This window comes from Hypomesus nipponensis, chromosome 16 (genome assembly GCF_054491055.1).
Source record: "Hypomesus nipponensis isolate SF chromosome 16, ASM5449105v1, whole genome shotgun sequence".
Classification (NCBI taxonomy): domain Eukaryota; kingdom Metazoa; phylum Chordata; class Actinopteri; order Osmeriformes; family Osmeridae; genus Hypomesus; species Hypomesus nipponensis.
Window position 1 is genome coordinate 61,761 of NC_140376.1, and position 16,972 is coordinate 78,732.

The window sequence follows — 16,972 nt, forward strand, 5'->3', positions numbered from 1 at the left end:
CGACCTATAATCCATGTTGAACATGCAAAAACTACAATCAAATCGGAGATTTCTCAACGACAATCAGGCGAAAGAGACAAATTTAGCCGTTGAGCTCCATAGACTCCCATTCAACATGCACTCGCTCGCGATCACCCCCGGTGGAACTCTGGTGGAACTGCAGCCAAATTTGGTAAATTGGGGGCTAATAGGGAGTGGCAAGGCTCTCCTTAAACAGGCTCTGCTAATGTTCTGCTAGAGGTTGTCACGCCATATTTGGTGACGTTAGTGACGTCAGTAGCGTCAATGACTGTGGCTAGCAAGTTAGCCACCGTTAGCTTAACTTTTGCCACAAATACGTATTTAAAACCTAAACCGTGCAACGGAACATAAATCCCAATAGAACCAACGCAATCGTGACCAAGACGAACCTTTTGACATAGACTTTGTCTATGTAGTCCAAATATTGACTGAGCCTTAGGGGCACGAAAATAAACATTAACAATAAATATATATGTGAGATAACAATGGTTTGTGCTCGCCGAAGGCCAGCACACCCCAATAAAATGGAAACCAGACAGAAGCTTTCATATCGATCAGGTTCTGCGGCTCTGGTATCTCCTGCCTCGTGTCTCCTGGGAGACGAACAAATGCCAAACAGTGCTGCTGCTAACTGGATTACTGCTACTCTCCTTGTTGGTGGAGAAGAGAGAGATAACTTGTGGATCACAGCTTGTGGGGCGCAGCTTGTGGGGCGCAGCTTGTGGATCGCAGCTGGTGGGGCGCAGCTGGTGGGGCGCAGCTGGTGGGGCGCAGCTGGTGGGGCGCAGCTGGTGGGGCGCACCTTGTGGGGCGCAGCTTGTGGGGCGCAGCTTGTGGAACGCAGCTTGTGGAAAAATGAGAAGAAAGAAGAGGTGCAAGAGATAGAAGAGGAGGAGCTGGAGAAGGAGGTAGAGGAGGAGGAAGAGCAGGAGATAGAAGACAGGGAGGAGGAGGAGATAGAAGACAGGGAGGAGGAGGAAATTTCAGCAGCTGAACAGATGAGGCTCCGAGTAGAACTGGTCCCAAACCACCTCAGAACTCCTCCAGCTACCCAGCCAGGCTGTCTACTTCCTGGATTCTCCTCCAGCTAAACTCCTGGGTGGCAGGGGGTGGGGCTGGAGGGAAACAGCAGGACTGATATGGCCGCCAACGGCATCTGTAACGAGGGAGGGGGCCTCCAGAGTATGTCTCTCATTCTCCCCCCCCCCCACACGTAACACACTGAAAACAGGTGTTCCTGGGGTAGGGAGTGGTGTGTGTAGCAGACAACTAGAAACATAGACATTGTATGACTATGTTTAGCTTGTGTCCTGCTCCTCTCTCTTACCAACTGTCTCTGGAGGAGGGGATCCCTCTCTGAATTGCTCCTCCCAAGGTTTCTTCCATTTTTTCTCCCGATAGGAGTTTTTCTGGGAGTTTTTCCTTGTCTTCCTAGAGGGTTTAGCTTGGTTGAGGGGCAGTTCTATGGGCGTATGTGAAGCCCTCTGTGACATGCTTGCGTGTAAAAAGGGCTATACAAATTGATTTGATTTGAAACAGTGGAGGGAGGATGGTTCTACAAAGTTCTACAACAGTGTTAATTCTACAACACTGAGCTCTAGAGCTACTAGTTCTAGAACAGTGTTGGCCTTGGAGCAGACAAGCCTCCAGATAAACGAGGGAAAGCAGACCTCTTAGCTGAACTTGGATCAGCCTCTAGGGAGGGTGGTGTTTGACTCCTCAGGGTCCTAAACCTCAATGTGTTTCAGACATAATGGTCAGGGGTTTGGCAGACAGGAGAGAGGGAGAGAAGGGGGAGAGAGGGACAGGGAGACGAGGAAAGGAAATGGAGAGAGCAGGGGAGGGAGAGAGACACAGAGAGGGGAGGGAGAGACAGAGAGAGGGAGGGTGAGACAGAGAGAGGGAGGGTGAGACAGAGAGAGGGAGGGTGAGACAGAGAGAGGAGAGGGAGAGAGGAGGCGGGAGAGAGAAAGGAGGAAAGGGGTCACTGAGGGCGTTTTTGCCTCTTGTCAGCTGGTGAAATGCCAATGACATCAATCAGCAGACGCTCGCTCTTCGCTCCCATCTATACGGTAAAACTGCACCTCCCCCTCCACCTCTCCCTCTCCCAGGAGTGTGTGGTGTGTGTGTGTGTGTGTGTGTATGTGTGGTGTGTACATGCTTACACCACACTGCCTCAGTCCAGATTTGTCTATCCTGAGTCTGTACCGTAGCTTGGCTGCTGCCCTTATGGTAGCCCTGATCCGCCCTTAGCCTCAACCAATGTGTTCTGTGGCAAGGAAGGAATACAGGTTTAACCCTGCAGGGCTGGTCCAGACACATAGCACAGAGATGCTAGCCAGCTAGCTGTCTGTGCGTCAATATTTGTCTAATGTCTGTATCTTTTTTGTATCACTGTCAACTACTTTTTTTTCCTTCAGCTCTCTTTCTTTCCATCTCTTTCTTTCATCCCCTCTTTTACTCTAATTTTCCAGCCCTGCTTTTCTGTCTCTTTCCCCTGCTCTGTCTCTCTCGTGTTTAACTTGGTCTGTGTTAGCACGCTGCTAACATTTCTCAAGCACCATCGCTTTTCTGCATGCTAACGCTAGGCTAGTGAGCTCTCAGACAAAAACAAAACAAAGCTTGTCTTTCAACCGCCGCCTCCCCTTTCCCTTGCGCAAACACACACACACACACACACACACACACTCACACCTCCAGCCAGCACAAGCAGTATCTATCCCATTTGCTGTCATTCCAGGTCACTCTGGACCCTCCCACTTTCATTCATACAACGTCTTGTTTTGTTTTTGTGGACACTGGATGGATGGGGGGAGGAGATGGGAGAGCAGGGGAAAAGATGGGTAGAGGGGGGGAGAGAGGGGTGGTTAGGGGAGAGGGGGGCAGGGGGGAGGGAGGGGAGAGGGAGAGAAAGTTGAGGGGGGGAAGGGGTTTCTTTCCCGGTGACAGCAGGAGGAAGCTGACCTCTAGATCAGTGATTAACTGTGTTCCTGATCAAAGGTGCGTCTCCATCTGTTTACACTCCCCAGGGGGGCGGGGTGGGGAGCTCAGCCAATAGGAATCTGGCACACGTTCCTTCTTCCTGCTTTTACACATAAAGCCTCCCTGTGATTGGTCATGTTGACAGGCCACAGTACTACAAGAACAATAACAAACACACACACTTACGCGTGCACACACAGCAGGGCACTGTTGTTTGATTTGAATTTATCTACATCTAACCCTTTTTATATAATCATGTATCCATAATCCTATCTTTATAAAAGCCCGAATTTATCAGTTATCCTCTATAACCCTATATAGATAACCCTATATATAGATAACCCTTGACTTCCAACCCTATCTATATGACCATACATACTGTATACAACCCTTTGTGAATAACCCTATATTAGTATATATAACCCTAACTATACTGGTGGAACTATGAGTCTCCTAACTGCTAGGGAGTAGTAGGCGGGGAGAGAGAGACAAAGAGAAGAGGGGAGGGTGGAGGGGGAAAGAAGGGGGGGAGTGGAAAAGAGTGAGAGGGGTAGGAGAAAGAGAAAGAGAGAGAGAGAGAGAGAGAGAGAGAGAGAGAGAGAGAGAGAGAGAGAGAGAGAGAGAGAGAGAGAGAGAGAGAGAGAGAGAGAGAGAGAGAGAGAGAGAGAGAGAGAGAGGCAATAACAGTGATAAATGCTGTTGATAAATCTTGCCTAGGGCGCCACATGTGCTAGGACCAGTACTGGAGGGATGTATGGAGGGAGAGACAGAGATGAGAGGAATGGAGAGATGGAGATAGAGAGGAGAGAGAGGAAGGGGAATGGAGAGGATGGGAGATGGTGTAAGAGGATTGGAGGAGGGAGGAGGAGAGGAGGGAAGAGGACCTGCCTGGAGGATATTCATCTACTGCTAGTCATGGTAAACCTAACTTTAAGACAAAGATGTTGATCCATAACATGAAAAATTTTTTGACTTAAGGTGAGTTTGATTTGTGTCACTGTAGGCTCCTCTTGCACCCCTTGTTCTGCAGTAACCTGAGAGCTGCAGTAAACTCTGAACTTTGACCTCAGTTACTCGTGGGGAAGAGAACGAGTGTGTGTGTGTATTTGAGTGCCAGAGGAGAGCAGGTCACAGTGACCAATTACACCCATACTGTAGGAAGACAGTATTGACATAAAGTCACCTCTGTAATCTCCTTACTGCTTTTGTGTTTGTGAGTGAGGGTGTGTGAGTGTATGTGTGAGTTATCACCCCACTCCTGAGGGTTAAATTATCACGATAGATATTTATATTTCCATTCGATAACAATAATTAAGACGATAGACTACAGATCTGTAGTAGTAGCAAAATAAGTATTTTCTTCAACTTTTTCCCTACACTCGGCATAAAGTTTAGGCAGCGCGGTGTGAGAGAAATGTTTGCTGCCAGGGAGTACGTACCTGGGGTCAAGTAATTTAAGCTTTTTAAAAACTGGCTTTTTATCAATACCTAAGCACAAACTCACAGTTTCAGCATGTTCCAACGAGTGATTTTGCTTCAGGTGGTAAAAAAGGTTTGTCGTATTACCAGACTTGGTAGCCACCTGTTTGTTTACTACACAATTTGCACTGAACATTGCTCTGCTCCACTCGGATTTCAAAGAGCCGAACCACTTCCAAATAACTGAAGAAGACAAACCCTTTTTATCAATAATTTCTTCATTGGAAGTTGCTCGCTCGCCATGGCTATCACAGACACTGTTTTCGGCAATAAGACTCATTTTCTGCGGTTAACATTAGCTACTCCACTTGAGGTGCTCAGTATATTTTAGTGAGCGTACATAGGCTACCATTTCTCGGCAACTTCCTGCTGCATCACAGAAATTAAATGGACTGCTGAAAATGAATTAATGTTACGATATCTTTATTGAGGGAAGTCATTAGTGAAAAATATGCCTAGCCCTACGGAGGGGAATCCCGGGGAGGGGAATCCCGGGGAGGGGCATCCCAGGGAGGGGCATCCCGGGGAGGGGAGGGGCATCCCGGGGAGGGGCAGCCCGGGGAGGGGCATCCCGGGGAGGGGCAGCCCGGGGAGGGGCAGCCCGGGGAGGGGCAGCCCGGGGAGGGGAGGGGCAGCCCGGGGAGGGGCATCCCGGGGAGGGGAGGGGCAGCCCGGGGAGGGGAGGGGCATCCCGGGAGGGGAGGGGCAGCCCAGGGAGGGGAGGGGCAGCCCGGGGAGGGGCATCCCGGGGAGGGGCAGCCCGGGAGGGGAGGGGCATCCCGGGGAGGGGAGGGGCATCCCGGGGAGGGGCAGCCCGGGAGGGGAGGGGCATCCCGGGGAGGGGAGGGGCATCCCGGGGAGGGGAGGGGCATCCCGGGGAGGGGCAGCCCGGGAGGGGAGGGGCATCCCGGGGAGGGGCAGCCCGGGAGGGGAGGGGCATCCCGGGGAGGGGAGGGGCATCCCGGGGAGGGGCAGCCCGGGAGGGGAGGGGCATCCCGGGGAGGGGAGGGGCATCCCGGGGAGGGGAGGGGCATCCCGGGGAGGGGCAGCCCGGGAGGGGAGGGGCATCCCGGGGAGGGGAGGGGCATCCCAGGGAGGGGAGGGGAGGGGCAGCCCGGGGACGTATCTTGGACGTATCTGAGGCTGTCCAGCTCAGCAGGGAGATAAGAGATCTGAGATAAGAGATCTGAGATAAGCCCAGGCAGACCCTGCTGGAGGACACATAGCTGCTTACTTCCTGTGAAGGACTCCACTGACTCACTTCCTGTGAAGGACTCCTCTGACTCAACATTGCAAGGTGCAAGGTTATCCACACAATCCAACACGTTTCAAGCCTGAAACAAATACTATTCTATACATGTTTACTGTCAGTTAACTCCAATGCAAGCTTGAAAAACACAAGACTGTGTGTGTTCTGTGCTGTGTCTAAACAGAAGATGATTCTGTGTCTTACAGTAGTGACATACACCTGTCCACTGTAGAGATCTCACCCTGCTGCCCTCCTCCACCCAGCATCATCCCACCCTGCTGCCCTCAGACAGACAGACAGACAGACAGACAGACAGACAGACAGACAGACAAAGTGGAGGTCCACAGGGCAATACTTCCTCAATACTAGGTATGTCACTAAGGAGTGACCACATAACTGAGTCACTATGACAACAAACCTGTTGGCTATCTGCTCCACTACTCCCCACACTGTTTTATGTGCATGTGTGAGTGTGTGTTTGTGTATGAGTGTATGCACAGCCAGTCCATCCTAGAAGCCTGATGGAGCTGTTGGCTGGTCTGGTACCCAGTGCTCTGCAGCAACCTTTCACACAGGGCAGAGGAGGAGGAGAGGAAGATGGAAAGGGGAGGGATAAGAGCGCGAGGAGCAAAGGATATGAAGAGAAACAAATGGTGAAGGAGGGTCCAAGGAGGAAAAATGCATCAAAACCCTCCAGTCTAGCATCAAGACCCTCCAGCCTCATAAGCCCCTCCCAGACAGCCCCGCTCAGACAGCCAATTCCTAATTCTATCACTTCAAGAGGCATGCGTGGAGACTGCCTGTGTCTGGGTGTTTGTGTGTGTGCACATGCTTGTGCGGCGTGCTTAGCAATTGCACAGGCTTTCAGAGTGCTGAGTGGAGTGCCCATTCATAACGAGCAGCTTCCAGCTCCCCTGGGACTCCCTGCTGCTTATGAATGGAGCAGAGCAAAACATAGCCTGGCATAGCATAGCATAGCCTTGCCTAGCCTAGCCTAGCCTAGCCTAGCCTAGCCTAGCCTAGCCTAGCCTAGCACTGCAGCTCTTAAAATAACGGTTAGCCTAGTCTAGCGTAGCACTGTAGCTCCAAAAAGACTGGTTAGTCTAGCTATGAATAGCTATCCTTGTGTAGTGTAGCAGTATATATCTTAGGGTAGGGGTTAGGGTTAGATTATCTTACAGTTGCTTTTAAGCCTTCACCAGTACTCCACCCCTGATGTAGCACATGGGAGATGTGCACACACACACACTTTGTATCACGTGAGATGTGAGAGGATGGGATACTTGCAGACATGCACACACATACATCAAACACACACAAGCATATAACAGCCATGAAGTACACATATGGTCCTCAATCTCTCTGTCTATGTCTTCCCCTCCTTCATAAGACATTAATGGTATTCAAACACAGTCAAGTGTTGTGTATGTTAAGTTAGCACAGAGAGTGTGTGTGTGCGTGTGTACGTGAGTGTGTGTGTCCTGGGGGGCTGCTGCTTCTAACAAACAGTTGGAACCATTGACAAAAGAGGAGAGCCCTCCGCAGATGAACTTTGACCCGGTAAGTTCTCTGTGGCGCAAGAGTGGGTGCAGCAGTCTGTCTGAGGAGCACAACATTCACAATAACAGAACACAATGTCCAAGAGAGAGGGAGGGATGGGGAGAGGGAGGGGAAGAGGGAGAGAGAGGAAGGGGAAGAGCGAGAGGGAGAGGTAAAGAGAGAGAAAGACAGAGAGGGGGGAGAGGTAAAGAAAGAGAGAGAGGTAAAGAGAGAGAGAGGCCTCTTATTGAAACAGGATGTAGTTTGTTGTCTCAGTTTCTTTTTCTTCTCTCGTTCCCTTGCCGGTTAAACAACAATCTTCGGTGTGATTGTTCTACGAACTAGGACGTTCTCCTGGTGGGTTCTTTTTATCTCAGAGGAAGAACAGAATCCTGTTATCTCACAAATCAGCAATGTGAGGATAAGGAGAATGTCTGCTTACAGAACAGGAACTAGGCCCACATCAAGCTTTCTGTTTGTGTCACCATTTGGGCCTAGGTGTGTGTGTGTGTATGTTTGTAGCTGACCAGGTGTGTGCGTGTGTGTATTTAGCTGACCAGGGGTGTGTGCCCCAGGCTGTGTGCACCAGTGTGTGCACCAGGCTCAAGACGCACTTGTTCCGGGAGTACAACGGCACTTAGGAATGCTTGGCTGGACTTGTTAGTTTCCTCCAGGATCACTATGACTCTTATTGAGTGACTTGTTGCTACTGTAGGTTAGATATAACGAAGTTAAGTCTTGTACTTGCTGTGTAATATTTTACTGTTGATTGTTCTTTTACAGGTACAGTCCTGCACTTTTTGTGGTTCATGTTGTTTTAATTTGTAACTTGTATAACTACATGCTCTTATGGGTCTTCCCTTTTGGCACTTGTTTAGCTTTTTTCACAATGTATGCTTCATGTTTTGGCTGCTCGCAATGTTTGGGACTATCTCGTTGTTATGATCAGTGACCTATGCTCTTTTGCTCTCTCTTGGAAGTCGCTTTGGATAAAAGCGTCTGCTAAATGAATAAATGTAAATGTAAATGTAAATGTGTGCTCTTACATTTCTGGCAGTGGTGCTGGTTCCAGCAGCAGTAAACAAACTGCCCGTTGATGGTGGTTTGCAGACAGGTGCTCTTCCCTTCCACGGCGCCTGGACACACGTCTCCACACTCCCGCTCATTCTTGTTGGCCATGATGTAGTTGTCCTCCACTGAGTCCAGGATTTTCGACCAGTCGAGGGTGGAGAGGTAGCAGAGGTCGGGGTTCTTCTCCACGCGCACCGCCCCCCGGGTGATGTTCATGAGGCTGGACAGGCCCACCTCCCGCAGCTGCAGCATCTCAAACATAACCAGGGCGTAGTTGAAGAACAGGTTGTGTCCCCGGATGACTGTGAGGTTTGGGAACAGGTCCTGCAGTGTCTCCAGGCCATACACGCGGAACAGCAGCAGGTAGTCGGTGACGACCCTCAGCCGGGGGAAGCTCACACCCCGGAAGTCTTCAGGCTTGGTCTTGAACATGAGCAGGATCTTCAGGTGGCCTTCGATTATAGTGCAGTTCTCAAGCGTCTGCAGGTTGGTCACGTTGTTGCGGATGTCCTTACTGGGGCAGACTGCAGGGAAGAGGAGAAGTCAGATACCTTACCAGTACAAGGAATCCACAGTCTTCAGTTAGAAGACCTCTGTGTTTGGCTGGAGACTTGTACAGTACAAGCTGTGTTTCTGTTCTACATCCCAGCTGTTCTACTACCCCAACACAGTGTTCTACTACCCCAACAGTGTTCTAGTACCCCAACACAGTGTTCTACTACCCCAACACAGTGTTCAACTATTTAGCACAGTGTTCTACTACCCCAACACAGTGTTCTACTACCCCAACTCATTCATGAGCTCACTGCAGACTGAGCAACGAGAGGAGGGATTCATCAGAAAAGGAGAGATGCTATGCGATGCTATCAAGAAAGAGATAAATATTTGTCTTATGTCCAACAACAATTTCCCAAGGGACAAATAAAGTAATCTTGAATTTTGGAAGAGGAAGCTCGAAAGAAGTAGCCTGGCTCTGCCCTCCTACGTCCTTCCGCTCAATTTTTATTTTGCTTCTGTACTAGGTCTGGCCATGAGGTACGTTAGTCAGATGTCTCTGGTTAATTTTCTACCGGCCAATCAGCGAACAGAGGGACTGGCGCTAGTTTGTAATGTAGTTCCGTAATGGCGGCGGAGAAAGATGCGAGCAAAGCCATTCGGTCCGTTGTAGCAAGGCTGCCAAATATCCATAAGCTAAAGCCGGAGCAAGTTTTGCCTCAACAAGTTTAGCTGAGTTTTGTTGGTGGCCATGATGTTGTGGCCCTTCTCCCCACAGGGTTTGGGAACAGTTCGATTTTCCAGCTAGGGCAGCTATCTCTGTTACAGTAGTGGTGAAGGAATTGGCGAAGGCGAACGTTGGCAATTGGTTATGGCAGATCAGAGTGGCTCTGGGCAGATCCATTAGTTTTAAACTTCAACAGAGTACCCACCTACAAGGAAGTCAACGCTTGTCAATGCAGCGAGGCCAGACTCTCTGTACAAATGAAATGTACGAGAATCTGGTTAGGACCAGGCTACAAAAGAACGTCGTCATTTTAAAACCTTTAAAAACTGTTTTAAAAAAACTGTTGTTTAATATTTTTCTAAAGATTTTGAAAACCTTAAGAGACATTTTTTTCATTGTCATTTTTTTCAACCTTTAGAAACTTTCAACTGTCTGAAAATATTTTTTCAAACTTTCTAAAAGTTTTTTCTAAACACAGTGAAAGGAGAGGAGACGAGGAGAGAGGAGAACAGAGAAGCCTCAAACAGAGTAGAGTAAAGCAGAGCACAATAGAGTACAGTAGAGTTTATTCGAGTCCTCGTGAAGTACCCATCAATGATAAAAAACAATCTTGGAAAAAAAATCTCCTATATTTACCTTTCAAAACGTATTTTCAAAAATATTTTCAAAACTTATTTTTCCTAATATTTTTTCAACCTTTCATTAAAAAAAATCCTAAACTGTTTTCAAACTATTAGAACTTAGAAACTAACCCTAACGGACACACCTTTCCTTGCCACTTGCACATTAAGCTTGCTCTTGTACAGGGCCCCACCCTAACCCACCTCTCCTCTACTGTCCTGGTCCTCATTTAGAGAACCATGTTGTGGCATCTTCTAAATCCTCCTCTCAAACTGTTTTCCAAATACGGATGAAGTCCTCTGAGACGTCCAGAGTGTTCTGCTGATGGTCTTAACAGCCGCTAGGCCGCAGTGCTGTTGAACACAGAGGAGGTTTGGTGTGTGCAGAGAGAAGGAGTGAGTGTGTGTGTGTGTGAGAGAAAAGGAGCAAAGAATGCTATGCAGCTGGCCAGCTCAAAAGCAATACTTTCTCTTTAAAACAATGATGTCTCTCCAGAGCAGGGACATAAAGGGGGTATGGGGGCAGAGGGGAGGGACGAGCTGGGCCGAGGGGAGGGACAAGGGGGTGTAGTTTGAGCCTGGTTAGGGGGTGACGTAAGGCTTGCAGGACGGTTGGTGATAAGACCTGATGCATGAATGGAGGCCCCTGCGGCATTCTGCTACATAACAGAACACATCCCTACTGCTACATACCACATCCGTACTGCTACATACCACATCCCTACTGCTACATACCACATCCCTACTGCTACATACCACATCCGTACTGCTACATACCACATCCCTACTGCTACATACTACATCCCTACTGCTACATACCACTTCCCTACTGCTACATACTACATCCCTACTGCTACATACCACTTCCCTACTGCTACATACTACATCCCTACTGCTACATACTACATCCCTACTGCTACATACTACATCCCTACTGCTACATACTACATCCCTACTGCTACATACCACTTCCCTACTGCTACATACTACATCCCTACTGCTACATACCACTTCCCTACTGCTACATACTACATCCCTACTGCTACATACTACATCCCTACTGCTACATACTACATCCCTACTGCTACATACTACATCCCTACTGCTACATACTACATCCCTACTGCTACATACCACTTCCCTACAGCTACATACTACATCCCTACTGCTACATACCACTTCCCTACTGCTACATACTACATCCCTACTGCTACATACCACTTCCCTACTGCTACATACTACATCCCTACTGCTACATACTACATCCCTACTGCTACATACCACATCCGTACTGCTACATACCACATCCCTACTGCTACATACCACATCCCTACTGCTACATACCACATCCGTACTGCTACATACCACATCCCTACTGCTACATACTACATCCCTACTGCTACATACCACTTCCCTACTGCTACATACTACATCCCTACTGCTACATACCACTTCCCTACTGCTACATACTACATCCCTACTGCTACATACTACATCCCTACTGCTACATACTACATCCCTACTGCTACATACTACATCCCTACTGCTACATACCACTTCCCTACTGCTACATACTACATCCCTACTGCTACATACCACTTCCCTACTGCTACATACTACATCCCTACTGCTACATACTACATCCCTACTGCTACATACTACATCCCTACTGCTACATACTACATCCCTACTGCTACATACTACATCCCTACTGCTACATACCACTTCCCTACAGCTACATACTACATCCCTACTGCTACATACCACTTCCCTACTGCTACATACTACATCCCTACTGCTACATACCACTTCCCTACTGCTACATACTACATCCCTACTGCTACATACTACATCCCTACTGCTACATACTACATCCCTACTGCTACATACTACATCCCTACTGCTACATACCACTTCCCTACAGCTACATACTACATCCCTACTGCTACATACTACATCCCTACTGCTACATACCACTTCCCTACTGCTACATATCACATCCCTACACAATACCGGCAGGGGGGGGGTGGTGATCGGAGAGAAAAGGGAGCATAGAAAAGGATGCATGTGTGTGTGTGCTGTGTTTCCCACAGATTCGAAAGCAATTTGTGGCGCACTGGTTGAACCCAGGTTGAACAATTTCTGCATATATGCAGGAAGCAACGCTAATGCTATTTAACTATTTAGCTGGTCGGCTCCATGACGGGTAAGTAGGGCTCGTGAGGCAGCTCACCAAAAGAACGATAGGGAACCCACTTGTCAAGCAGATAAAGACATGTTCGCAGGTACCTAGCGAAAAGTAACCTGAACTTCCCTAGACTTTTAGCTATGGTACTAATGCGGGAGGCTTGCTGATATCGCTTAGCATCATTGCTAACGTGTGCTGACGTTGTGATGTTGCGACTGTGTGTGTATATTGGAGAGATGCATGAGTGTCAGAGAGACGGAGGGAGAGCAGGGAAAGGAAATGCAGCTGAAAGAATACGCTGCGTGTTTTATATGGCGTTTAAAAAATAATACGAAACTATATATATATAAAATATACGAAACTAAAAATAATAACGAAACTCAATATGTGGCGGCCATTGTTGTTTCTGTGGCGCACTGCCACAAATTAGTCTATGTGTGTGAGGCCACTCCATCATGGACACTAGCCTAACCCTGACCTCCTTTTGGGGTGAGCATAGCAGACCATACACAAACACCCTGCCAGCACAACTACAGAAGGTTCTCTACTACCTCAGGCAGAGAGAGGGACCCCCTACCCTGCATGTTTGAGATATTTCCCTGCTCCAACACACCTGATTCAAATAAATGGGCCTGATACGACCCATTAATTTGAATCAGGTGTGTTTGAGGAGGGAAACGTCTAAAACATGCAGGGCAGGGGGTCCCGAGAACCAGGATTGAGAACCACTGAGTTAAAGGACTGTTACGTTTGATCAGAAGAGCTGGATTTCAATGGCATGCGTTCATACACAGTAATTAGCTTCTTTCAGCTAATAGTCTGCAGTGTCCTATGGCAAGGGTTAGGGTTAGGGCCCCCGTTCTCATCATGTGTCGCAAGATCGGCGGCGTTTGAGAAGCCCCTAAACATTTAAATATATTAGTCATTAACAGTAAATGGATATTATTAAGTTTACTTCTTGAAGTACTTAGATTAATTGAAAGTGCACTTGAAAGTATTCCAAAGTATACTTTGAGGTACTTTAGGAAGTATACTTCATGAACTGAAAGTGCACTACACAGGTTACTTCAGAGTATTTAAAGGTATACTTTGAAGTTCTTTAGGAAGTATACTACATGAACTGAACGTGCACTACACAGGTTACTTTAGACTATTCAAAGGTATACTTTGAAGTACTTTAGGAAGGATACTTCATAAACTAGAAGTGCACTATACAGGCTACTTTACAGTATTCAAAAGTAAACCTCAAATACACTATAAGTGTACTTATGTGTAAGTGAATGACCTAAAAAGTGGGCCAATTCAGTTTACTTAGTACAAAAATAGTATATAAATAAGTACACTGCTAGTAAACTTTAAGTACCGTGATAATAGTATACTTTTTATACTTAAGTATAGTTTCAAATTAAATTTGAAGTATACTTCTTTTTCGTAAGGGTTAGCTTAGTAAAATAAGCTTTGTTCAGAGTTCTATTGTTAGGTTTGTTCTGTTTTGATATGTGTAATGCTATGGTCTGTAGTTTAGATCATTTGAGTGTTCACCCTGATTGTGAATGTTGTCTAGTTAGATGGCAATCCAAGCTGTCCAATGAGAAAGTGTTACTGGGTAAATAAACAGTCGTAAGCATTATTCATCGTCTTCAATTCTCAACGCTAGCCGGCGCAACAGTATCATTGTTCCGTATCAGGTGCGGCATATATTCCAGTGCAGTTCATACTTATATTTACAAACACAAAGCTCACATTCTGGTGGGATGCGGCTTACAGAAAATGGGGCTTGTTTTCCATAAAATACAGTAGTTTTCTCCACCTTCCTAGTCCTACTGTGTACCCTGAGGACAGACAACACACATCCTGAGTGGACGCTACCAGCACGTGACTCTGCTATCATAGACCATAGGTGCGTTCGACATGGACTGCGGCTGCATGAAACGACTGGCGAGAGTAGCCGCTTGCAGTCGAGGAGGAGTTGAAAACGGCTCTGTGAAGTCGGACATTCCAGCTTCTCGTGGTTTGCTGCGTTGACGTCAGTCATGGCCAATCAAGCGCTGTTTTCTTACTCTACTTTATTTATAATTAAACTTGGTCTTTCCGTTAGTGAAGATGCGGACGAAAACCCTTTCTTTAACAAATTTTTTATTCAATTAAACAGTTTGGTCTGGATTTGAGCGTTGGTGAAACTGAAAGTGTCAGAATAATTACAAAACACGCATCAAAGTTGTCGTGTGTGAGTCTGGCCAATCAGGAAATATATTTGTCGTCATTAGAACCTGTGCAGTTGCTCTTACATTTACATTTACATTTATTCATTTAGCAGACGCTTTTATCCAAAGCGACTTCCAAGAGAGAGCTTTACAAAAGAGCATAGGTCACTGATCATGACAAGGAGATTGTCCCAAACATTGCAAGTAGCCAAAACATGAAGCATACATTGTGAAAAAAGCTAAACAAGTGCCAAAAGGGAAGACCCACAAGAGCATGCAGTTATACAAGTTACAAATCTTATGCTCTTGAGAAAATGAGCTCGGCTACACAGCCGGCAGTTCTCGAATCGATCTCCTGGTACTTTGATGGCTACGTCACAGTGACCTAGCCTTGGTGCCGTCTCAAGTCGGACAAAAAGTCTAACCAGAATTCACTGTTTCAAGTCAGCCGCCTGCAGCTGGCTGCAGTGCTGCACGAAGTCAGTCCATGTTGAACGCACCTAATTACACATCCTCAGTGTCCACAAGGTTACAGGAAGTACACACTGATTAACCGTCAACCTTCTACATTGTGATGACATCACTGTCTCACCCGTGATTTATTCAACACAGCACGGTAACAGGAACTAGTCTTGTGCACATTCCAGGCTGAAGGAAAACGCCAGGCCTGAACACTCTACCCTCAAGTAAACTTACACCTCTCACTGTTTAAACTGTTTCCAGGTGCTGCCACGCAAGCAACATGGCTCCTGGAAAACAAATAAAGAGCTTTGGGATGGAGCTCATAAAACTCCAGGGTTAGAAAGCAGGTGCTGCTCCAGTCAGAAGCTCAGCCCTGAGAAGTTCCTGACCCAGCCGGAGCCTGGTGTAGCATAGTGAAGATCACACAGGAACTGGGAAACAGGAAGCTAGGACTTTTAGCTATTTAGCTAACTATTATTTATTACAAACTGCTAACTGAAAGAACTTCATAAGCAACAAGACTGCACTTCCTTGGGTGCAGAGCAACACACAGAGAACTTCTCACAGTGGCTGTGTCTTGACATAAGTGAGCTGCAGAGAGAATCCCGTCTTTGTGGTGAGATGGACACAAAGGGAGAAACAGACAGACTGGAGGTGTGTCCGCCAGGAATGTCTACTGATATGTTAGCAGACCAAACACAAACCACTGAAGCTCCTCTCAGCACACAAGCACCCACTCCTCTCCTCCATCACATCTATGGTCCATCACTCATCTCCTCCATTAATCCTCTCCTCCATCACTCCTCTCCTCCATCACTCCTCTCCTCCATCACTCCTCTCCTCCATCACACCTCTCTTCCATTAATCCTCTCCTCCATCACTCCTCTATCACACCTCTCCTCCGTCACATCTATGCTCCATCACTCATCTCCTCCATCACTCATCTCCTCCATTAATCCTCTCCTCCATCACTCCTCTCCTCCATCACACCTCTCCTCTGTTCCCCTCAAAGATGTTACCCTCCAGCCAGCTGTCACTTGCATCTTTTTCCACTTCCTGACACCCTAACCCTGACATTTGTACCAGTTGAACATGTAGGTTTATATCACGGCTAGACAAGCAGTTATTAGCAAACCTGAGCTGCAATAAAGCATATGCCTGAACCTCCAGCGCTCCATCCTGGGTGACAGATCCAATCTCATTCAAAATGGATCCATAAGGATTTTCAAACTAGGAACACAGTTGTTTTTCCTACAGAATATTTCCAAAGTATGGCATGTATGGAATATCCACCTTTAAACAGCCTCCAGCCAACCCTAACCTAACCAATCATCCACTGGGCTTCGTACGTGACAGACGGTTCCTAAAGGAAAGCTGTCCTGGACTGTAAAACTGCTACAATTCATTATACTGTTGTTTCTGTGTAATACCTAAATTCAATAAGTGCCAGGTTTGAGCAGAACTTACACGTCCGGCCGCAGAAGAAGGGAATTGAGGGAGAAATGGCAGGATTTATGTCTATGTAAGTCACAATCTGTAGAGCAAGTCGTACTTCACCAGAATCCTCTTACATTTACACATATGTATATACATATGTATGTGTGTTTGTTCATTTGTTTATCCTATTATTATGGTCCGTATTTTTCCTGTATTGATTCCCTCTGATCACATAAGGCCAGTTAGGAATTATTTCCCCCTCAGAACAAAGATGCAGCACTGCGGACCCAGAAAAGATCAGACCCAGAACAGATCAGATCCAGAGAAAAAAAGACTAAATGTAAATGTAGAACTGATCACACCCAGAACAGTTAGACTGCTCGAGATGCAGGGATAATATACACACCATGACATACTCAGACCTAACCTAACCTCTTTCCCCTCACTCTCTGTGTTTGCTGGATGCCTACTAGGGCTGTCAACGAATATTCTAAATTC

At 47.1% G+C, this 16,972-nt stretch overlaps 1 protein-coding gene across 2 annotated transcripts in view; it reads right to left on the bottom strand.

Annotated features, from left to right (window-relative positions):
- LOC146254208 (insulin receptor-like) overlaps window positions 1-16,972 on the bottom strand; it is a 40,343-nt gene that overhangs the window by 14,578 nt on the left and 8,793 nt on the right. Inside the window, exons 1-2 of one of the 2 annotated variants that reach the window (XM_084675942.1) lie at window positions 10,388-10,405; window positions 8,317-8,865 (exon numbers count right to left, since the gene is read on the bottom strand). In XM_084675942.1, coding sequence (XP_084532068.1) covers window positions 8,317-8,773 — 457 coding nt within the window. In that variant the 5' untranslated portion in view covers window positions 8,774-8,865; window positions 10,388-10,405. Of the gene's footprint in view, window positions 1-8,316; window positions 8,866-10,387; window positions 10,406-16,972 lie in introns of those variants that run through there. The other variant, XM_084675941.1, reaches the window with a different exon arrangement.